The 24,573-nt window shown below is 45.8% G+C and overlaps 1 protein-coding gene across 1 annotated transcript in view; it reads right to left on the minus strand.

Moving 5' to 3' along the window:
- Positions 1 to 24,573, minus strand: part of TGM3 (transglutaminase 3) — a 31,660-nt gene that overhangs the window by 1,650 nt on the left and 5,437 nt on the right. Inside the window, exons 5-10 of the mRNA XM_003411621.3 lie at positions 22,484 to 22,661; positions 22,238 to 22,373; positions 12,212 to 12,315; positions 10,321 to 10,566; positions 6,472 to 6,780; positions 3,793 to 3,950 (exon numbers count right to left, since the gene is read on the minus strand). Of these exons, the coding sequence (XP_003411669.2) occupies positions 3,793 to 3,950; positions 6,472 to 6,780; positions 10,321 to 10,566; positions 12,212 to 12,315; positions 22,238 to 22,373; positions 22,484 to 22,661 (1,131 nt within the window). The remainder of the gene's footprint in view (positions 1 to 3,792; positions 3,951 to 6,471; positions 6,781 to 10,320; positions 10,567 to 12,211; positions 12,316 to 22,237; positions 22,374 to 22,483; positions 22,662 to 24,573) is intronic.

Raw genomic sequence — 24,573 nt, forward strand, 5'->3', positions numbered from 1 at the left:
AATTGCATGGCTGATGTAGTTCTTTTGAGAATCACTGGAGGTGGCTGTTCTGGGTTAGTTTGGTTTTTATTTTTCTTGTCACTAATCTTCACAGCAACCATTTCACAGGGATACACCTGCAGTTCAGACTGATTTGGTAACTTGGCCAGGTTCACACACTAGTAAATGGCAAGGCCCAGCTGGCTTCAAAGCCTTTGCTCTTTTCACTAGGCGCTGCAATACCTACCAGTAATTTGTGACTAATTAAAAAGTTTTAAAGATAATAATCTATAATTGCTAACATGGAACTCACATAAGCATATGATATAATCAGTCCAAAAAGTGAAGCACAATTTTATTATTAGGATATAACAAAGCTACACAAACTGTGCCAATTTTTTTTTTTTTTTTGAGATTTCCATGAGGTCAGTTTTCTTTTTTTATTGATGTTTATCACCCTGTCTATTGACCCAAAGCTGTAAATGCATCCAAAGGAGCTAAGGGCTGCCTGAAAACTCTGTCTGAGCACCAGCGGTTCATGGGTCAGTTTGAAGGATACCACCCTGTGGAACAATGTTCAGAGTTTTTGGTCTGATTCCACGTCCAACAGCCTCAGTGCTAATTGCCAGTCGGTGCTGATGGGATTATGGGACATGCCTCAAACTGTGATCTTTCCAGGCAGCTCATCTTCAGAGTTTAGCAACATGTCCCCTGCTCTGAGAGAGCTACGCCTTGATTCATTCACTCAAGACAAGGATATCTTGCTTCTCTGAAGGTTTAAAGAGGAGAGAATCGGTTTGGAGGAAATTCACACAAAGATGCCTGAAAGAGGAAGGATTAGCTGTCTTTTGAAAAGATTAAATGAGAAGGTTTTTAATGGCACATGTCTAGCCTTTGTGTATTCTGATTTCCTTTTAAAGGTATTATGGTATCTTTAAGGATAGACTTCATATTGAAATCCAAATGATGCAAAGCAAAAATCTTGAATTAAAAAAAAGTAAATCTCCAAGAAGGTTTGAGGGTACTGATTAAGAGTATATAATGGGAAAACAAACAAACAAACCCTCATTTCATGTAAACACTGGTTACTTTAGTGCAGAATGCTTTGGTAAGGAACATCAGCAGTTACGTGGCATCATTTCCTAGCCTCAGGAATTGGAGTTGGCACTCAGCAGTCCATTGTGTCTACAGAGATGGGGCACGTTTCTCAGAAATATCTTGTGACGTGAGAGAGGATTTATAGGCAGGGACGATCGGGTTAACAGTGAAAACGTCTCTCTCCTAGGCTGGAAAAATGCAAGTACAGAGACAGGTGACTGTTCCAGTCCTGCCCTGTGGAGTGGCTGTTTTTATTTTACCATACTGAATGGGTAACTGCTAAATGCCAGACATGGAGCTGGGGGCAGTGATAAGCCCACAAAAGAGTGGCCCCTGTTCTCGCAGGGTTTACAGTCTGGGGTGGAAGGGCTTTAAGTAACTGCATAAATAAAGCCATAATTTCAATTTGGAGAAATGCCATGAAGGAGGAGGCCAGGAGGCTCAGAGGGTGTATAACTGGAGACCTAATTTGAGGGTCAGGAAATTTGTCCCTGAGGAAATGGCATTTGATAAAAAGGGTAAGTAGGAAATGTTAGCTAGGTGGGAAATGGAAAGACAGCTCCAGGCAGAGGGAACAGCATATGCTGACTCTCTGACAGGAACTTAAAGGAACTCAAAAGTGAGGCATGTGAAGTCCTGAGCAGAAGAGATGACAGCTATCTAGAACCACAGGTAAGAGCCCCTAAGAATTGCAGATGAGAGCCATGGAAAATCATAGATCGGTTTTAAATAACAAGTGACAGGACCAGGCCTTTTTTTTTTTTTAAAGACTCCTCTGGTTGCAACATGGAAGAGTGTGGCAAATTTTTCCCCTTTCTAAGCTGAGATTAGTAGATAAGGGAGGTGAGCAGACAGAATACCACTGGCGTCACTGCAGCGTCAGGAGCCTGATTCTTGCGTGGTTTCTAGACAGGCCCTGCATGTAGCTCTCAAAGAGGAAAGACTTTGTGAAAATTAAACCTTTGTTTAGTGCCTCCCAAGCTAACTGCTTCGAAAGCACCACCCGTACAAGTTCTTGCCTAGATATAAGCAGTCCTATTATAAAACTCCTATTTATCCTACAAAGCCTTCCTCAGATGTCCCTCCTCTCCTAGATTTTTCCTGAATCGTTCTCTCTCCTGAATCCCAGAAGGAGACAAGTTCTCTCTTTCCTTGTCTAGTCTGGGCTATGCACGCTTTCAGTGCTATCCTCACATTTTAGCAGAGAGAGGGTATCTCACAGCAACGGCTTCCAAAACATTTTTGGTCAGTGAATTGCCAAGCGTAGCTTGTAAAAAGTAGCTCTTCACCGCACCCCCCAAAAGAGGAGGGGAGTACTACCACCTGTGAGTGGATGCTGTAAATCCCTTTAAGACTCCCATAATAATCTTGAGCATAATTGTCCTCCTCTTCAAAACACCTATTGTGCTATCTGCCTAGTCCTGTGTCAGCACTTTACAGTCTACCAGTTTTATTATCCCTATGACAGAGCTGGAGCAAGTCAGGGACTTACTCAGTGTCACTGCTGGTAAAGGGTGGGGCTGTGAGTTGAGACAGGTCTATTTGGCTACATCGCTCCAGGCCTGAACTACTGTCTCTCTTTGCTGCCCTCCAAATGGCTGTCCAATCTCTGGCTCCCTAGTTCATAGGTGGGGCTGCCCCCCATTCTGCAGCACAGCCCAAACCAGTCAGGATGGTGGAGTACTCCATCGTGGGCTAGCTGTGGGGGAGACCCAGGAACCCCACCAGAGGAGGTGCCTGGGGCTGTGTGCCTGGTGGGCCTCCTTGGTTCCCATGCCCCCTGTCTGAGGTCAGGAACCCCTGCGGCGAGGGTGCAGCTTAGAAAGGGGTGGGGCCAGGGCAGCCGCAATTATCCGGCTCTTCTGAGAATCTGGGCTTGGAGAGCTGGTGGCAGTGTGACTGGACAGGTCGCAGACAGGAAGGAGCCTGGCCCATGAGGTTCTCTGTGGCATCCCAAAGGAAGCCACTGGCCTCCTGCCTGTCCCTGCCAAGCCCCTGGCCCCTCAGAGTCGTGCTGCCTCACTCTGGCATCCTCACTCTCACCCAGACTGTGATGTATTCTAAGGGTGCTTCTGCTGACTTCTGACATGCCAGGATGCCTTCGAAAGAGCACTGGGCTGGGAGTCCCAGCCCTGGCCCTGATAGTAACTGGCTTGTCCCTTCTTTCAGGGCCTTGATTTTCTCATGTGTGAAATGGCATGGCACAGGAGAGTGAGCCAAGGCTCCTAAGAGTCTAGGGTCTGTCACTTCAGGGTCTAGAGAGTAGAGCAGTGCTTGTGAGCCATGCCCATTCCTGACCTGTGACATATGTGTGTCCAAGGGGTTAGGCTGGGGGCCATGGGAGGACACATCTGCTCCAGGACCCACACTGGTGCCTCTCTGTGACTCTGGAGCCTGGCACAGGGTCTGACACAGTAGGCACTTAGTCCCAGACAGAGGTGGGGATGTGCTGTAGAGGGACCATCCAGCCCCCTTCAGGTGGTCTCCCCAGTATGTCTAGAAGAAGCTGCCAGTTCATCTTGCCAGCCAGGGCTGAGAGCACCAAACACGGCAAGAGCCCTTGGATGGTCCAGTTGGCAGAGGCAGGACTTGAGTTGCACCTGGGTCTGCCTCTCCCAGTATGGGGGTTGAGGCTCACAGAGGGCTGGTGGCACTCACTGACGGACTGGCGGGGAGGCACCTCTTCACTGCCCCTGCCCCACTGTGGGGCCTCACCTCAAGAGTCAGGGAAGGGTTGTCCAGGATGATATCCCGTGCTACCACCACATCACCCTCGCTGGGGACCTGGCACACGGCTGTGATGCGGATCATGTTGTCAGCTTTCAGGTACTTCTCGTACTGAGCGTATGAGATCTTTACGGGGTGCTGCGTTTCTGGAAGGAGAAGTGAAGGGAGAGGCATGAGAGAGGGGGTGGGCTGGTCCTGAAACCTTCTGCAGAGGCTGATGGGGGCCAGGCAGTGGGAGCTGGCCAGGAGTCCCTATAAGGCAGGGCTTGGCTGAGCCTTTCCTGGACCAGACTCTAAGGGAACAGCCCTCTCTCCTGTGCAGGCTCCAGGCAGGACTGGGAGAGACCAGGACTTCGTTTGGATGGGCAGATTCCCAGGAGGATAGGTCTGCAGGGGTGGAAGCTTCTGCGGCTTCTTCTCCCTCCTAGAAAATGTCAGAGGGCGTTTCCTTCTAAGGGGCAGGGGAAGAATATGAATGTTGACTGGTTGCCTAATGACAGTAATAATAATGATGACAACAACGGCAATAACAGTGAAGGGAAGCCACGGTATTGACTAAACGCTTAGGATCCTCCCAGGTCATCTAATAACCTCTAATTCCACTGCAACAGCATGCAAACCACCTCCCCACCTCGGTTTCTCCTACTTCCAAATGGTCCACACGCCAGCCAGACATGGCTTCATAAGACTTTTTTTTTTTTTTTTCAAAATCACATCACTGCTCAAAAACCTTCCATGGCTCCTCGCCACCTCTGGAATAAGATTCAGACCCCCTGCACCTGGCCCTGCATCACCTGAGCCCAGCTCACCTCTCCTGAGGAGAAGCCTCAGCCCTTCTCAGCCATTCATAGATGAAACAGGTAGATTTTCACTGCCACGTGTCTACCTTGGCTCCCTTGGATGGAAATGCCGTTCCCGGCTTCTCTCCATTTACTTGGCCCATTCCCAAGCTTCAAGGGCCCCTCTTCTGACATGCAGGCCCCAGGGGCCTCTCCCTCCTCGGGTGGCCTGAGGTGCTTAGACCCGTGTTGATGATCATGTTGCACGTTAATGAGTTCCTCTCACACGTGTTACCACCTCCTCTCCCTCATGCTGTCGTACATCTTCTGGAGGCGCCCATAAGCTCTGTTACTGAGACTGTGAGGAGGAAATGGCCCCTGCTTTTCCCCCTCAGGGAATTTGTCAAACTGTCCAAAATGTGGACAACAGGCCTTAGGTCAGCTGGTCCCACCCTCTTGGGCAGTGGACACAGGCTCTGAAAGAGAAGGGGACCAAGCCAGGGTCACACCTCGAATACTCCAGAACAGCCTTGCCTGCCTCCTGGCCCCTCCCCATTCACTCTGCTGCCTCTTGCACAAAGATATGGTTTCTTGACCATTTCCTTCTCAGGAATCATTCTTGGCCTACAAAACTAGCTCTTCTTTTGGGCTTTAGAGGTAAATAACAGCCAGGCAGTCACTTCTAGTATCAAGATTTTTGCTGGAATCCTTCCAGAGGACAGATTGCTAGGGGATACCGCCTCCGAAAGGTGGAACACATCTCGGTTTCTTGGCAGACAGAATCCTTTCAAGATGGGCTGTATAATTAATCAGTTTTCATTAGTTCCTTATGTGAAGCAAATACCTACCCCACCCTTGTTAATCTGCTTTGTGAGTCCAAACTTTTCATAACAGCTTAAGGGTTTTGCCAGTGTGGGCACACCTGCATCCTAATCCTTCTATAGCTCTCTCTGCTCCACCTTGTTTCCATCCCATCTGTGCTACCCAGGAGCAAGATGTCACTGTTCCTCTCAAATTCTCAGACCTCCAAAAGCCTGTCACTGTGGTCGGGAATCAAGGAGCTCCAGCCACTCACTGGCAGCTTTGGGGGAAAGTGGGCCACAGGTTCAAGAGCCTATGGGATATTGCAACCCTTCCAGGGTCAGACCTGAAAAGAAGCTGGTTGCGGGGGCTGAGGTGTCAGGTGGCAGGTGGTCTGTAAGAAGGATGGCAGCAATACAATATCAAAAAAGGGGGTGGTACTGGCATCAGGACACCAGAGTCACCAAAGGGTGAACAAAGACCCCAGCATTGCCACTTAGTGTCCATGACACTTAACCTCTTAAGCAAGTTATTTCATCTCTCTAAGCCTCAGTTTCTGTCTCTGTAAGACAGTGGTTTGCAATTGGCTGCTAACCTAAAGGTTGGCAGTTCGAAACCACCCAGCAGCTCTGCGGAAGAAAGGCCTGGTGAATTGCTTCAGTAAAGAAAACCCTATGGAGCAGTTCTACTCTATAATCCATGGGGTTATCATGAGTAGGAAGCAACTCGACAGCAAGGGGTAAGATGGGGATACTGAAATCTGACTTTTTTAGGAGGTCAAATGAGATAGCATATGAGGAAGCACACCACAAACTGTGTGAAGTAGCATGTAAGGAATATGCTGCTGTGGTCATTACCCGCCAAAGCCTCTCTCCTTTCTCCCCCAGGGTGTGGTTGGCAACTGCCTGAATTGTGCTGTTCATGGTGATAGCACCTTCCAAAGCATCAAAAACCGAGGCTTACCCACAGAGGTCACTGCTGACTCGCCTGGGGCTCAGTGGGAATGCTCCAGCCCGAGAGAATATCAAATATTCTTGTATTGTTGGGGAGCATGATGCCCCAACAAACTACAGGATGAGTTAGTTACCTTCTCCGGGGTCCAGAGAAATGGTGAAGGAGTCCTTCCACACCTCATGTACTAGCGTGCCATTGTAGACAATGGTCCAGGCTGTCATGTTCACCGTCATCGTCTTCCTACCACTTGCCAGGTTTTTCAAATTCAGGGCCAGGTTGACTTCCTGGCCCACTACCAGAAGACCAGTGACCTTGAACTTCCCAGAGATACTGGGCTTCTGAACGTCTCTTTCCGAGCTCTCTGCAGATGTTGCCCTGAACAATAGGTTGGGTCTAAGTTTCTCCAGAGCCTTTTGGAACACTTGTCTTTCCTGAGCGGAACCTGCATGGAGGAAAAGGAGAGTAGCATCTCAGAGACAGTGTGGTGGCACCTGGAGAGGGGACAGAGCCCTGGCCAGAAAGGCAGCTGGGACCAGCACTAGTTCTACTGCTGTACCAACAGTGCTGCTCCAAGCCAGCGTCTCACCTCCTGAGGACACGGTGTGTCCTCTTTAACCAGCTGGTCTGCATGTCTTCCAATCAGCTCTAAATTTCCAAGAAGCTGGAGGGAAAGCTTGGTCAGGACCGGCATAAAATCACTATGGGACCTAATAATTTGCTTATTATGTTAATTAGGTTAGATTTCCTTGTTTCTTTGGCAAAGGATCATCTGAGAGACTCGGACAAACATAATTTTTAAATAAAATTAGAGCTGAAAAAAGGTTAGAATGGGTTCCTGGGCAAAAAACAAGGTTACAATTTTAGAACTGATCTCATTTTTTTTAAAAAAACCATTAACTCCATTTGACTGTGTTATTCTGACTTGTTCCTAAAAACGCTGTGAGAGTTAGGAGTGGCCTTTCTGCCTGTGTCAGTCGACGAGAACTTCCCAGGGCTGGTATGGTTCCCAAGTTATGATTGCTGTAAATTATTAGAAATTTCAGGTTTCACACAAGGCCTGACTTAAAGGACAGGTTTTCTGACTCTGACTGGGGTGATGGGTTCAGTGAACGTGGTGGCATGAACAGCCCACGGAAAGGGCCTGGATTGTGCCCTGGAGCTCACTGTTTCTGTGGCACTCATTGCTGAGTAACTGAGTTAAGGCATCAGCCAGGGCTGAGTTAGCAGTTCACACGTGGCCCCTGCCTTGACCTGAAGACAGACCCAAGACAAAGGAAAAAGGGCCAACTTTCTAGGAACAAGGGCAGAGGCACACAAAGGAGAATGACCATTTTATACCTGCAGACCACACTCATGCCCCCCACCTTTCCCCCAGTTAATAAGGCACCAGCTGACTTATTACAAGCACTTTACAACTTAGCTAGTCCTTTCCCATAAGTTACATGTAACATCAGCAGAGACCTTGGATGTCAACTCGTCCAAGTCCATCAAGATAGAGTTAAGGCCCTACGAGGAGAAACGACATATCCAGGCCACTCTGGGAATTAGAGGCAGACAGGGGCCAGTCCCCAGGTGTCTGGACTCCAGGTCTAAGGCTCCTCCCACAACACCCTACTGAAAAGGAGGCAGGCAGATTACCCGTGCTGATCGCTCCCAGTGGACTAGGTTCCTTCTGGTGCCTTCCCATTCCCTTCCACACCCAGAGCTGGTGGCTGTGCAGGATCTGAGCCTTTCATGCCCAGGACCTTGAAGCAGGTGTGTTTGCACAATGAGGCTCAGAGCCTAGATAACTATGTAGGTCACCTGCTGGGCTTACTCAACACTACATTTCCTCCTTCTGTTTTGTCTCTCTGGTGTTGCTATTTTCCAAGTACTTAGCAACTGTTTTATGAGCTTTTCCTCCCTTGGGCCCTCAGAGACAAGTTGGTATCATTGGGTAAGCACAGCTGGGCAACAGCAGGCAGGGTAATCAGTCCTGATGTCCTGCAGGGGCTGGAGCAGTGTTAGGAGTCCTGCAGGATCCCTCAGCCTGGCTACAGCCGCCACTGCTCAAAGGCAGCCATCAGGACGCAGGACCAAGGCGTGGCCTGTAAGCAGTGCGCTTCAAGACAGTAACCTTGGGAGCGCATTATTCCAATGAGGCTGTACCTATTCAAACCGATAAAAGTTACTACTACTTATTAAGTCTTTACTCTGTGCTAGACACAGTACTTGGCACTTTGTGTACATTGACCAGATGAGTTGTCCTTGAGTCAATTCCGACTCTCAGTGACCCTATGTGCGTCAGAGTAGAACTGTACTCCATAGTGCTTTCAATGGCTGATTTTTCAGTACTTCCAAGGTATCTCTGGGTGCATTTATTCGTTTAAATCTGACTCCAGACAGGCATTGCTAATCTCATTTTACAGGTGAGGACAGCAGGGATCAGAGTAAGAAACCTGCTTGAGGTCACCCAATTGTAAATGGTAGGACAAGTTCACCCCCTGCCCCAGGTTATTTGTTCCCTGGAGCCCTACACCTGTTTCTACATCATCATCCTTGTTGAAAATACTTGTCCTACATTTGTCTCCCTGGCTCCCCAGGACTACGAGCTCCTCAAGGGCAGAGGTGCCGTTAGCAGTGCTCCCTGCTGCAGCCTGCAGGCCCAGCACAGAGATGCACTCAGTACATGTTTATTGACTCACAGAAGGTCCTTCTGACATCAAATCCTGGGGATCGCCTGCAGAGCCAGAGTGCGAGCCAAACTGAGGCCATCAATCTCATTAACCAGAATCATGCCTCAAAGTGTCCATGAAAACACCACTCATGACCCGGAGGGGCCACCCAACTGGACTGGGAGCCAGACGCATCTCCTGTGCCCAGCTTTCGTCTTCAATAAAATACAGCCGGACAAGGCTAGGAGCCAGCAGCGCCTTAGGGCTTGCTGTAGCACCTTAACGGGAGTGGTTTTCCTAACCCCTCAGAAGTGATGGTGAGGATCAACTGAACTATTTCAAAGCATTTTAGAAAAAGTGAGATTGCCCAACAAGGAATGGCTGCAGCCCACTAGACAGAGCTGTAAATTATTGGCTATTTCTAAAAATAAACTTTGCCCTAAATTGCAGAACTTTTGTCACCACTGAGAATCCTCATAGAGATATGTGCTGGCTCTGATGGCCACTTCTGAAATGGAGCAGCAAGTGCCACTTGGGTAAGGGTGGCTTGTGAGCACCAGTCTTCCAGGGGGCTCCTTGAGTAGGACCAGCACTCAGGTGATGCTGAAGGCCCCGGGGAATTGGGCAATCACCTCGTGATGTAGTCACACCTTATCTGGCTTTTGGGGATACCTCCGAGGTACAGCAAAGGCCAAGTTTTTGAGTTTCCTTGCCCATTTCTTTTTTCAGGTGGTGTTTCTGCCCGAGGTTCCTATGCAGTGCAAATGGTTTGTGCTCAACTACTGACCTAAAGATTGGTGGTTCAAACCCACCCAGTGGTGCCACGGAAGATTCTGTAAAGATTACAACCAAGAAAACCCAATGGAGCAGTTCTATTCTGTAACACACAGGATTGCCATAGTGGGAATCAGCTTGACGACAACAGGTTTGTTTTTTTTGTTTGGTTGGTTGGTTTTCTTTCTTGCCTGAGTTTCTCAGAGGCTAAGGGAGCGGTTGGCTTAGAAAACTCTCCCAGAAAGTCCTTGGGAGCCTTCTGTGGGGCAAGGCTTCTCTCTTTGAGGCTCCGTCAGAGTGCGGTCACACCAACTGTGCAGTTTGGAATGGGATCCAGCAGGCAATGGGACCTGTGCCCTGAAGCAAACTGCTACCAGCAGGTGTCTGCCCCTATTGGTTCTGTCCCCACGGAAAACAGTCTGGGGAGTTGGGTGTTACACGCTGAGAGTAATCCTACCACTCAGGCAGAACTGGCTGAGAATGAGGGAGGAGTAGGAGGAGGCCCGAGCTCCTTCCTACCCGCAAGCCCTGGGTGGGACAGCTGACCCTCCTACCGTCGGGGTACTTGTACTTCTCCGTGACGTCCATGCGGGAGTTGGTGCCCACAGCCTTGGTGCTGATGTACTTGCCCACGGAGCTCGACTCAGAGGAACTCTTCATCTGAGTGTTGGTGGTACTGTCATAGATCCAGGTGTTGCGGTCGGCGTTCACCTCCGCAAAGACGAAGGGCATGTCAAAGTCCTGGTCCACTTCACCCTCTCGGATACCGATAACTGAGGCAGGGCCACACTGGAACACCCCTGGTAGGTAGGATGCAGAAGTTGATGTCAAGGCTTGGCCCATTGTCAATAGCCCACCCCAGGCCTGTTCTTCCCAAGAGCCTTCCACAACGACACCACCCCAAATCTGACTGTCCACCCCATCCCTTTGGCGCTGGGCACCAACCGTCTGGGGTTATTGTCGTTCTGCAATAGCAACCTGGCTGAACCAGCTCTGCATAAGACTGGCCCAATCCTGAATTCCATGAGTGCATAATCCATGCTGACTGGCTGCCCTCCATCTGCTTCCTAAAGAAGAAGGTCATGCTGCCTTGCTGTCCCGCTACTCTTTCTTTTCTCTCCAAATCATTTTACCTCAGAAGGCTCATCGCCCATCCCCTCCTGGAAGACTTCCCAGAACAGCCACCCTGCATTGCTCCTGTTTGCTCCCCATGCTCTGGCCATTACCCTCCCTCCCTCGCTCTCAGGGTAGCAGCTCAGATACATATAGTTTCATTGGTGAAGTGCTCAGCTTGGGGGAGGGGGGGAAGCAAGGTGCAGAATAGACAGAAGAGTATGATCCCATCTATGTTTACAAAACAAATAAAAAACACACACTTTTATATGCCTGACTTTCCTTTTTTTTTTTTTTTTTTACCATGACCCCCAGAAGAAATACATTTTGATTTTGGGACACATATTTGATATTGAATACTGAAATAAAAATTTCACAGAACAATACTTATCCTTACTATGTACAATGCTTCCTGATTTTTTTTTTCCTTTTCCTTTAAAAAATTTTTTATTTTCCATTCCATTCCATCTTGTTTCATTTCTTAAAATGATGGTCATAACCCGCTAACTTGATTTTGTAACTACGAATGGGTTTAAAGTAAAAGTTTAAAAACCAGTGGCCTAGGAAATATCTGAAAAGTTACACTCCCCTAAAAAATCTAGTAACATGCTTTGCTTCTGGTTGATGGGCTAGGGGTTGGGGGCTCGGGTGTGGCTCAATTTTCATTGTAAGTCTTTTTAAGACTGAATATTTTTTAAAACCATGTTCACAGATAACTTTTATCATCATTTTTTTTTTCTTAAAGCTTGAAAGAAACAACTCAAAATGAATGTAACAGACAATACGGGGTCTAAAAATCAGAGGAGGGAAGAGGAAAGGTGTCCAGAGAGGCTGGGGGTGGGAGCAGAAAGCCTGTGAGCACAAGCCAGGGGCAGGGATGGGCCAGCCTGCTGGAAGGAGAGCCAGGCTTGGCAGGGGAACAGCCGTAAAAGTGAGAGAGGTGGAGGCGGGGGGCATGATCACAGAAAGTCTCGAGCTGAGCAGAGGAATTTGGAGGACTCTGCGCTGAGGGGGATAGGCCACTAGTGATGATTCAGGAAAATCACTGTTGGCAGGGTAAGGTTCTTCCCTTGTTGCCTGGCATGTACCAGGGCGACCTCCTCCTCCACAGCAGCAGCCCCAGCAGCCAGTGCGGGCACAGGGAAGGCACTCATTTAAATAGCAGCCTGAGCCAAACAAAATTAGGAGGGGAAATCTTTCTAAAATATTTTTGTTTTGATCCCATGTGCATTCCGGAGGCGGGTGGGGACTAAATAACCCAGAGAGGCTCAGGACTTAGTGCAAACACAGGGAAGGGCGCAGTCAGCAGTCAGCAGCCAGCAGAGGGATTACCTTGGCTCCTTTCCTGGGGAGTTGCATCCAACACCTGCCATCCACTGTATGAGGGACCCACGTCCGTCCGGGTAAACCAGGCTTCATTCCAGACATGGAAATTCCTGAAGATAGAACCACAGACTGCAAAGCTTGTCCGAAGCCACACAGCAGGCGAGTGGCAAGCAACACATCTCTGACCTGATAGTGTGGTGGCCTGACACTCAACTGAGCCAGCTACTACGCTAAGCCTTAGCGAGCATCTCCGCACAGAAATCCTCATAGCACTGTGAGATGGGTACTATTTTTAATCCCTGTTTGAAGAGGGATTAAAGAGGAAGCTGCGGTTCAGAGAGGTGAAGTAGCTAATAATGGGAGAGTTAATTTTTAACTCCAGGTGAAAATTTTTAACTCCAAAGCCTAGGCCCTTGACTACCACAGTTTCCTGCCTTTCTGAGAACAGATTAATCTCAGTTTGATACAGCTACCTGGGGGGCAAACACACCCAGCTCTCTCTTTTGCATCCTGCTGGGGTTCATTTCTGCATCTGGTGTGGGCTGGAAGTGGACTGCAGCAGGAGTGGTAGGTCTGGCTGAGACTATCTCAGAAAGACTCTGGATCAGGGTCTGGATTGAAGAATTATATATCGCAGTCCTAAAATGTCCTTCATCAATGGCATCGCTATTCCCCTTGTCTCCCAACTACAGTCTTAGTCTCTTCTCCCCCTCCCTCACCAGGAACAGCCAATTAGCCAGTCTTATTCATTCCATCCCTTGATTCTGCTCTCTTTTCTCCTCTCTGCTTTCACTGCAGCTACATTAACACCAGCTTTGACAGTTTTTGGTCCAGCTTGAAGAAAACATAAGTCCAACACAAACCCAAGCTCTAACCAACTTGAAAAAAATTTCTAATATTTGTTAAGTGAAAAAGACAGTTATACGCAGAGTACCAACTTCTGAAGCCACAAAAGAAAAGACTGATAAATTTGACTAGGTAAAAATATTAAATTTACATATACCAAAAATATTAATAATTAATAAACTAGAGTTTAGCTCCTGGTATGGACAAGTAAGCTCTTAACAGGAGGACCTTTCTGCAGATAACAACCATAAATTCTGAAAACAAAAAACAAAAACAACTACCTGAGGAGTCTGGAGAGTGAGCAAAGCAGGAAGATTTTGGAGGGGAGTTAAAACTTGGAGGTAGTGGCTAGCATGGGATGAGTTGCACTTTTGGTAACTTTCCTAAGGACAGACCACAGTTATGGTAAAGTGCAGTGCAGTGAAAACTCCAGACAGCCCAACCTTTCTGACCTCAGGAACCAGGGAACAGAGCCTGGGTCAACCAGGTTGCTAGAGAGTAAGGGAGAAAGCCTGGAAAGGAATGGGTCAGATAAAGGGAACCCCAGAAATAAACTCAGTATAAACTTTGAAGCATGTACGTGTGAGGCAGACTACAAACCACCCAGCTAAAGATAAAATAATTGAACTGAAATTTGAGCTGCTGCCCACACACGTGAGACAGAGTTTGCCGTTTGAGTCTACCTAAAGTGGGCTGCTAAAACAAAATAACTGAATCCAGATGTGCCTAATCTTCCGGATACAATCCAAAATTACTCAACATACAAAGAGCCAGAAAACACAGATCATCCTCAAGGGAGAAGACAATTAACAGAGACCAATCCTAAAATAACCCAGGTGTTGGAATTATCAGATTAGGACTTTAAAGGAGCTATCATCGTAACTATGCCTGATAAAGTAAAAGAAAATATGCTTGTAACAAACGAAAAGAGGGTAACTCTTAGCAGAGAAATAGAAAATATAAAAAAGAACCAAATGAAAATGTTTAACAGAAAAAAAAGAAACCAATATCTGAATTAAGAAATTCCACGCATGGACTTAGTAGCAAGATAGAGATGGCAGTGGAAAGAATAAACGAACTTGAAGATAGGTCAGTAGAAATTATCCAATCTGAAGGTTAGAGAGAAAAAAGATTTAAAAAATCAATAAAGTAGGAAAAACTTACATAACATATATGCTAGATAGTGATTTCCTATAATTAATATAGAAAAGGACTTACAAATCAGTAAGAAAAAGACACATACACAGAAGTCAAACACTCCAGTAAAGAATAAGCAGGCAATTTTCCTAAGAACTACAAATGACCAATGAACACGTGAAAATAGTGTTAAACTTACTAGCATGAAAAGCAAACTAAACCGACAAAGAGATACCATTTGCATCTATCAGACTGACAAAGATGAAAGCACAGGATGATATGCATTGTTGAAAAGTGTGTGAAACTACTGATGGGAGTTTAAATTGGTATGACATTTCTGGAGGCCCATGTGGTAACCAGTATGAAAAGCCTTTACAGGTCTTACATACTCACTGAGCCAGCAATTGCACTTCTCAGACTTTTGACCCATGTGCATGCGCATAGATGGACATGTAGAGGTGTTTACTGGAGCACCGTTTATAACAGCAAAAATATTGGGGAAAATGCTGGATAAATTGTGGCACGGCTAGGCAATGAAATACTCCATAGCTATCAAAAAGAATGAGGTAAATGAAGCATGTACATGGAAAAATGTCTAAAATATACCATGAAGTAAGAAAAGCAAGTTAAAAAATAACATATATATGATGAACTCATTTGGCTTTAAAAATTACACATAAAAAATCATAGAAAGTTAGTCCCCAATAATTCCACTGTCTTAGATAACCATTAACAGTTTGGTGTATACATTGTATATATGGACAAACTTTGGTACATATGGACTAACTTTTAACATTACTTATTTCTGTAATGTTTTAATTTTCTGTAGTGAGTATTTCTCATTACTGCTATAATTGGAATATAAATAAATATTTTTTAAATATGTATGTGGGATTTGAACATAGGCAGAGACGCTCAAGAGACCATGCTTTTAAACCACCAAACTATATTGTCTCTTGAAATTTTTTTTTACTGTCATAGAAAGATATAAAAATTTTTTAAATCTACTGAATAACTTGATCCCATTTGGAAAATTAAAACTCTTAAACATACATACATCTAATGTGTGTGACTATAAAGGGAAAAAAATGGCTAGAAGGATCTAGCCCAAAATGTTATTATTATTTTTGTTTGGGTAGTCAGACTATTAATGAGTCTTCTTTTTTAGTTTCGGATTTGTTTGAATAAAATCAACATATATTATTTTTATAATCAGGAAAAATTCTTTTTATTCTATGTTTGGTAAGAGGTTTCTGTGGGAACCAAATAGGGTATAGCGCATGAGAGAGCTCTACGTTATATAGGTGTCAGAAGGGGTTAGACACACCCTATAGTACTCATATGAAAGGGAACCCTGCTACACCCTTCAGTGAACATGAGAAGATACAAAAATTTGGTTTGAAAACAAGGCAGAAAGTGGTAGGACCGTAAGGAGTGAACAAACAAATAAATACTAAACCCATGATATGAGTGCAAAGGAATAATATTCTAATTCACTGTTGGAGGAATTATAGGTCATTACAACTTTTCTGGGAAGGAGCCCTGGTGGCAGAGTAGTTAAGCGCTGGGCTGCTAACCAAAAGGTCAGTGGTTTGAATCCACCAGCGGCTCCACACTGGCGATCTGCTCCCATAAAGAGGCAGCTCTGCTCTGTCATATAGGGTCCAATGAGTCGGAATCTACTCGATGTCACACAACTGCTAACCTAAAGGTTAGAGGCTCACATCCACCCAGAGGTGCTTTGGAATAAAGTCCTGGCCATCTACTTCCAAAAAACCAGCCAATGAAAACTCTATGCAGTACAGTTCCACTCTGCCACACATGGGGTCGCCAAGACTTGGAATTGACCCAACGGCAGCTGGCAGTTAAAGCCTTTCTGGAAGGCAATGGCAGTAGAATTCACGAGCCTTAAAAATGTTCATTCCCTTTGACTCGGGATATGGCATTTCTAAGAATCTCTCTTATGGGACTATTAATAGATATGGTCAAGATTTACATATAGGAATGCTCCTTGCAGTGTTATTTATAAACTCCCCCCCCCCCCAAAAAGGGAGAAGGGATAAATATAATAGGTGACAGTAGGGAAAGGGATAACTAATGGTTTAACCACACAATGAAATATGGTGGTGCATTAAAAAAAAAAAATGTTTTTGAAGATTATTTAATGACATGGGGAAAATACTCATAATGCTTAGTCAAAAATACTTGATTGGAAACTGTTTGTGAAGTGGCTGGTTTCCAGGCGTGGAAAAAAGCAGGATGCATCTGCAAGTACTCTGACTTGTACTCGTGCCTTGTAAAATGTATGAGCTCAACCTTATGAACGACTACTGGTAGGTAAAAGATTGGATAAGAAACTATCAAATGTTAAATTTGAACAAATGAGAATAATGTCAATTTGAGCAAACATGAACAATGGGATTACAGGTGATTTTTACTTTCTTTTTTCTACATTTTGAGATTTCATATAATTGTGAATAAAGTCATCATAAAAATGATCTTCAGACACGCCCACAAAGTGTCTTTTGGAATGGGTCTTTGAGGACGGTTAGAATCCACTGAGGAGAAGGTGGGGGTGTATGGGAGGACGGTGCTGGGGGGCGACAGAGGCACGGGAGGGATGAGAAAGTGGCAAGAACACCACGTTTCACATCCATTTTGTTCCTGGCAGAGAAACCTAGGGGAAGGGCAGGTTGGTTAAAAATTGGTAAGTAGCTGTGTTTTAATACTTATTTGCAAGCCAAGAATTTGTAACAGAGCAAATAACAAATACACCCTGGTTCCTCCCTGATTTGGAAGCCAGCTACTTCGTACACACACAGTTTTTGGAAAGTGTGTACCTTTCAAATGTCCAAAGGTATCATCATGGAAATTCTGGTTTGGGTTTCTGATTGTGTGCCACACACCCCCCACCGCAGCCTTGGGGTTCTGTTTTTGTCTTGAGGGTTTCAGGAGTAGGAGCTGAGAAGAGACAGCTGTAGGCCTCAGAACTACCTCCTATCTCCCTCCACTCATGTTAATTCTAATGCAGTATTTGAAGTTGGTAAATGGCTTCCCTGGAGCCCTGGTGGTGCAGTGGTTAAGAGTTTGGCTGCTAACCAAAAAGTCGGCAGTTTGAATCCACCAGCCACTCTGAGGCAGTTCTATTCTGTCCTTCAGGGTCGCGATCGGTCGGAACCGACCTTATGGCAACAGGTTTTTTGGTAGAAACAGCAACTGAGTTAAGCTTACCTTTGAATTCATAGCCTTGATTGAATTCATGCTCAGAGTCTGAAGACTCTACCCAGAAGGTGTCCCCAAGCCCCAGCCCTTCCACTGGTCAACTCCTATTTGTCTTCCCAAACATACTTCAGATATTTGTTGTTGTTGTTGTTAGCTGCTGCTGAGTTGGCCCAGAGTCATGGAGACCTCATACGCAATAGAACACTGCCTGGTCCTGCACCCTCCCCATGCTCGGTTGGGGATTAGACCATTATGATCCATAGGGTTTTCATTGCCTGATTTTTCAGAAGTAGATCACCAGGCCTTTCTTCCTAGTCTATCTTAACCCGGAAGCTCCACTGAAACCTGTTCAGCATCATAACAACATGCAAGCCTCCACCGAGAGACGAGTGGTGGCTGAGCTTGAGACGCATTGGCCAGGAATTGATCCCAGGCCTCCCACACAGGGAACAAGAATTCTACCACTGAACCACTGCTGCCCCCAGTTCAGATAGACCTCCGCCAAAAAGTCTTTTCCAACACGCCCAGAAATCATCAACCTTACAGCTGTGCTACCTCTGAGATTTTACTCCTTCTATTCCATAACTACCCATCTGTTTAAGCAGCTGTGAGCTCAGCCAGCATAGTTTCTGCATCTGGCTCCTCACGATGCCTGGCGCAGGGTCTGACCCCTGGCATGTGTTCAGTCATGTTTGCTGAACCGAACTGTCCCGTGACCTAGGCACTCTTGGAGCTTTGGTTTCCACACTGTGAGTCTGAGCGAGTCACTTTAGGTACACTGGGGGCTGGCTGAGTATTAGCAGTGGCAGCTCGTGTTCCCAGGCAAAGGCCAGGAGTCTCTATTAAGAGTCAGGGACTCAGGCGGAGGTGTGGGTACTGACAGTTCTTCTCCAGACACACTGGCCAACTTCACCTCCCTGGCCACGGGGCTGGGCAATCCCCGCTGTCTTCTACCCCGGAGCTCTGTGAAGCCTGGAAGTAAAGAATCAGGTCTGCAACTCTAAAAACTTGGGAATCAAGTCAAATGAATTAAGGAAATAATCCAGAGATGTCAAGATAAGGAAAACCTCGGCCAAACAGTTCCAGACCATTTGGTCGCTGTTTCGTGGCAAAGCAGGCCCTGGAGACCACCTTTAGAATGGTCCAGAATGAAATAAGCATTGAAACAAAGCTCCCCCAAAGTTCCATGATTCTGAAAAATTGAATACTCTGGAGCCTTGTGCCTCTTAGGCCAAACCATTGGCGTGAGCAGAATAGTTTAAAAGAAAATTTACCCCAATAGATGTCATGAGTGTGATAAAAAGAAAGACCTGGAAAAAATTGCTGAGATCCCCTGATCTGTCCCTTCATTTTACAGATGAGAAACTGAGGCACAGAGAAGTTAAGGGACTTCTGTGAAGTTACACATTTGAGGGTCTAAATGTCTCCAGCTATTTGCCCTTAGACGAGTCACTTCTCTCTGGGCTCTGTTTTCTCATCTGTAAAATGAACAGGGGTCCCTCTAAGGTCTCATCCAGCACTACAGCTCTTTGACTTGGTAAAGTCCCATTGAAGGAGACCTATGTTCCACCTCTAGTGTGAACACTAATTCAAGATGTGACTTTGGGCAAGTCATTTCTCTTCACTGAGCCTCTGAGACAATGTTTCGTGGTGTTTGCTTGCCTAAGTGTGAACTAAAGAACACCAGGTTATCTGCTTCAATGAGTTCTCAAGTGATCCTTTCATCCAACCCCTGAATGGGTAGCACACAACCTAACCAGAGCCCTGGATGGGGTCCAGCCAACCCCCTCTGAGAAATTTCAAGGTAGGAGCTGCCATATTTCTCAAACATCAGTCAATAGTAACTTTCTCTGGTGTCTCTATGATGCTATACAGCTTACAAAGCTTTATCTATAGTTCACAAAGCTGCCTGGGGTTCAAATCCTAGCTCCACTAGCTTCTAGTTATGGGACTCTGAGTAAATTATTCAATCTTTCTGTGCCTTGGGTTCCTCGACTCTAAGATGGGATGGTAATAATAGTGCCTACCTCATCATTTGTGAAGTGTGCAACCTGTAAGCACTGTGAACAGTACCTGGCACAGAGTGATTGCTCAGTAAATCATTAGTTGCTGCTGCCATTATTATAAAGTACTTTCAGATGCTTGATGTCACTTGCTCCTCACATTGTATTATTTCAGGCAAATCTGGACAAGGTTATAAAGCTGTCAACATTTGGAACATGCAAAGGTTTTCTGTCCAAACCCAAATAGTATGGTGCTCAAATGTTCTTGTAATAGTAGGTTAGTAGTCTCACATACTTTGGATATATTAGTAGGAGGGACCAGTCCCTGGAGAAGGACAACATGCTTGGTAAAGTAGAGGGTTGGCTAAAAAGAGGAAGACCTTCAATGAGATGGATTGCCACAGTGGCTGCAGCAATGAGCTCAAGCATAACAATGATTGTGAGGGCAATGCAGAACTGGACAGCATTTCGTTCTGTTGTACGTACGGTTGCTACGAGTTGGAACTGACTTGAAGGCACCTAACAACAACAACGATTTCACTCTAGGCAGAAAACGATTCTTGGTTTAGCTCCCCCATGGGTGCGATTTATGTAAAGAAATGGAGTGATTCCCTTGGGAGGGGGAGCTGTCAGAGAAAAAGTGGGTGGGCTGAGGGCTGCAGTGAATCAAAAAATACAAGCTGCTAAGAGACTTAATGATCATCTGGTCTTACACTTCACTGATGGAGAAACTTGGGACCAGAAAGGTGGAGAGGCCTGCACAAGTCCCACAGCAACATGGTAGTGGGCCCATAGCACAGCTCAGGGCTCCCTGCCTCATACCATCCAGGGCTGTCTCCTCACCCACATCTGGTAGGGAATAGAGTGGGAATGACCATCAGCTCTCACTACTTTCTCAGAAGGGTTCAGAAAAGGTCGGCAAGGGTGAGAGGGTGAGGGGTGATGGAGACTTTCAGGAATAATCAGAGCTTTTGGGCCTGGCACCCTTCCGCAAGGCCACAGAAATGGCAGTGGAACCACACTGGGATGTCTCCCTTGCCCACACTTGCAACGGTTATATATTTAGAATGAATTATTAAAATGACGTGGGATGGTAGCCTAAACTGGTAACCAAGAGACCTGGATTTTAATTCCGCATTCAACTTAAAAACCCCATCTTCCTGCCTCCAAGAAGCCCCTTGGTGACTCCTTCCCTGAGTTCCCACTGTGCTTACTGTCTGAATCACACACCATCCTGTGTTGATAAGTGGCCTCTGCTAATGGCTTGTCTTCCCTCCCCAACAGCACAATAAATGCTTTAAGTAGAGGGACTGAGTCTTAAGCTTTCCAGTCTTCCCACAGTACCTAGTGTGCAGGATAATCACAGAAAGCCTACACCAAGAAGGACACCAAAGATCAGTCATCTCGTCCAACTCAGGCTGTCCCTTTGTGGAGGAAACTAATGTCAGGAATGGCACTGCCCCAACAACCAGAACAGGCTGCGATGGAATTTCAGACACAACAACAAAAGAAAAAAAGCCAAGGGGAGGAAAAGACACTCGTTTACAAGAAGCTGAAAGATAAAACCTTGCCACAAGAAGCAATGTCCTTGGCAAGCTGTATACATGCCGATCAAGAAAGGAAGTCCTCAAATAAGATTTTGCTCCTCCATTAAATCCTGGAATCCATGTGATCTTGGGTGAATTATATAATCTTCATTCCCCTCAGAGGGTAAGGGATGCTTACGTTACGAAATTCAGCTTTCGGCACAGGGTTGTTGTTGATTTGTTTTGTAACAGCTTTTCCCCTTAATTTTTTTCTTTAATAATATTCCATTAGTTACACTAAGCACATTTCAGAAAAGTTGGACCTACTTATCTGGGAAGAGCAAATAATAAAGAATATTTTATATAGACTTTCTCAAAGTTAAGGAGCCTTGGTGGTGCCACAGTGAAGTGCTCAGCTGTTAACTGAAAGGTTGGGTGGTTAGAACCCATCAGCTGCTCCATAGGAGAAAGAAGTGGCAGTCAGCTTCCATAAAGATTACAACCTTGGAAAATCTATGGGGCAGTTCTACTCTGTCCTATGGGGTCGCTGTGTGTATATAATTATTTTCAGCTGCCATCTGGTAAAAGCCTGGCATCTGGTATAACCTTAAATAGCTGTAACAACATCTATTTTTATGTAATATACTGCTATAAACAGTTATAGATACATGTCTATAAGTTTTATATAACCTATTTCTAGTTGACATTCTATTATAAATTACATGTGTGGGTGTAAATGTGAATACAAATGCACATGGCATATTTATGGTTAGAAATATATATCCCAGTTCTATCTAAAGTTTCTTACTTTCACCTGAAATCTAGTATAAACTTCTAACTTTTCATTCTATCAACAAAGGAATATAAAAAGTATATATGATAAGAGAAAATTTGTTTTTTTAAAATTCTCTTTAAGAAAGTCCGTTAAGTCATATGTGATGCCTGAAATGAGATAATTTTATATTTCTTGCTAGAAAAATCAATAGTATCAAATTTTATCTTCTAAAGTCGCATGGAGTCTAATGGACCCTATAAATCCAGGGCAGTTTTGCAGAGCCCCTGAGCCACACCCTTTACTGATGTCAGAGCGCTCAGCTGATGCCAGGCTAGAGCAGACCACCTGACTTTGCAGAATCCTGAGACGAGGTGGCTTTGGTCTTGCTAGATGACTAGTTGGCATTGCCAGCAACTCCATTCTAAACCATGCATTGACATGCTACTTGCCTCCAGGAGAATGAGGAGAGCAAGATGCTGCTCAGATTGGGTGATCTAGGTTCAGAGAAGGTTCAGATACTCACCATATGCTGTCACTGCCTCTGTCCAGAGGGTTTCCCCTGGGGTCATAGTACACATCCACACTGAGGTTTTGGTCTGTGTCATGAGCCGAGTTGAAGTTGGTGATCACTCGGGAGGGAATCCCAAGAGACCGCAATGCTGCAACAAGTCAAGATCAGTCTGAAGACTCAGGTCACAGTGGAGAGGGTAGCTTGATTTACCACCTTGCTGCCCTCTGACCCAGTAAGGGAATATTACACCTGAGGTACCTGTATTGAGGGTTCCAGCAAAGACCCAGCACTGCCCATAGCGCACAGGCTTGAAGCTGGATCTTTTCCACTCCTTGAGGATCTCCACGCTGCCGTTCCAGTTCCTTGGGTCCCGGCCACCCGGGTAGCTGCCACTCCAATTCCCAGCAAGCACACCGTTGTCATCATTGCTGTTGATCTGGACAGGAAGCCCCCAAGTGAATCAACCCATACATTTCACACAAAGAACAACTTGCAGAGTTCAAGGGGCAAGGTGTGGAGCTGAGGCAGGAAGCCAGGGAGCCACCAAGTGGGCTTGTCTGTGTCTTTCTAGGTGATTTGGGGATAATAATTGTAATAATATCCCTGTATATGGATCAACAAGGTCCCTGGGTGGCGCAAATGGTTTACACTGGATTGCCAGTCTAAAGGTTGGCAGTTTGAAGTCATCCAGAAAGAAAGGCCTGGTGACCTACATCTACATCCATAAAGATTACAGCTAAGAAAGCCCCATGGAGCAGTTTACTCTGTAGCACATGGAGCTGCCATGAGTCGGCATTGACTCGATGGCTACAGGTTTGGTTCTTATACGTACCAAAAAGTTCATGAATTTAAAAGTGCTCTGACTAATGAGCCACGTTTGACTGTGGTTTGCCAGTGGCAAGGCAGGGCCTGAAATCCAGCTCGCAGAGGACTTCTTTTTTCTTTTTTATTGTGCTTTAAGTGAAAGGTTACAATTCAAGTCAGTTTCTCATACAAAAACTTATTCACATATTGTTACGTGACCCTAGTTGCTCTCCCTATAATGTGACAGCACACTCCTCCCCTCCACCCTGTATCTCCCATGTTCATTCAACCAGCTCCTGTTCCCCTCTGTTTTCTCATCTCGGCTCCAGACTGGAGCTGCCCACATAACCTCATGTGCACACTCCTCACCAGTATCATTTTATTGTCTTATAGTCCAGTCTAATCTCTTTGTCTGAAGAGTTGGCTTCGGGACTGGTTTTAGTTTTGGGCTAGCAGAGAGTCCTGGGACCATGTCCTCTGGGCTTCTTCCAGGCTCATCAGACCACTAAGTGGTCTTTTTACTAAAATTTAAGATCTGCATCCCACTTTTCTCCTGCTCCATCAGGGATTTTCTGTTGTGTTCCCTGTCAGGGCAGTCAATAGTGGTAGTTAGGCACCATCTAGTTCTTCTGGTCTCAGGGTGATGCAGACTTGTAGAGAACTTCTTATAAGAGCTTGTAGACTGTCACAGACAACTGACTTGGATGTCCATGGTTTAGAACTCTCTTTTGGTGTACTGTTCTTCTAAAAAGATTACTTTAGCAACTAACTCCTTCTTGGAAAGAATAAAGACAGAATATTGCTTTTCCTTCTATCATGCATTCATTTACTTTAGGGCATGGTTCTAATACAAGTAGCACAACCATGACCATTGAAAAAGAGCACAGGACTAGGAGTCATTGTCTTTTAGAGACACATATTGAAATACAGGTGAAATGATATAATGTCTGAGATTTATCAACTAGTCTGTTGGGGGGATTGGTTAGAGATGAAGCAAGACTGGCCTTGAGTTGGTAATTGCTGAAGTTGGGTGATAGGTACATAGGAATTTATTATGCTTTTCTCTCTACTTCTGTATATGTCTGAACTCTTCCATAATCCAAAGTTAAAAGGGAAAGAGAAGGAGGATCCTGGGCTGCAAGCCTAGCCTTGACTCTTATTAGCTCAGTGATCCTGGGCAAGTCAGTTCACCTCTCGGGACCTTAGTTCTTGATTTTCCAACACAGGGAAGGTTAGAAAAAATGAATGCTGAAGTTTTAAGGTGTCTTCCAGCAGTCAAGTGTTCAGTGTACAGAATTTTGCCATTTATTCCAAATGTACAAGAGACTGGATGGTGGTTTCCAAGGGCCCCCCGGCTCTGAGAGCCATGATTTCTTCTCCCTCTCTTTGGGGGGGTGGTCTGCAAGTAGCATGGCTGTAAGAATGGGCTTGTCCAGGCCAGCCTAGCCTTCCCTGCCGGCCCTCATCCAGTCGGGGAGCTCTGCACCCCTTCCTGGGAGGACCAGGGCTGGCAGGTTCACGGAGGATGGGGCCACTCCCAAGAG

This window comes from Loxodonta africana, chromosome 24, assembly GCF_030014295.1.
Source record: "Loxodonta africana isolate mLoxAfr1 chromosome 24, mLoxAfr1.hap2, whole genome shotgun sequence".
Classification (NCBI taxonomy): domain Eukaryota; kingdom Metazoa; phylum Chordata; class Mammalia; order Proboscidea; family Elephantidae; genus Loxodonta; species Loxodonta africana.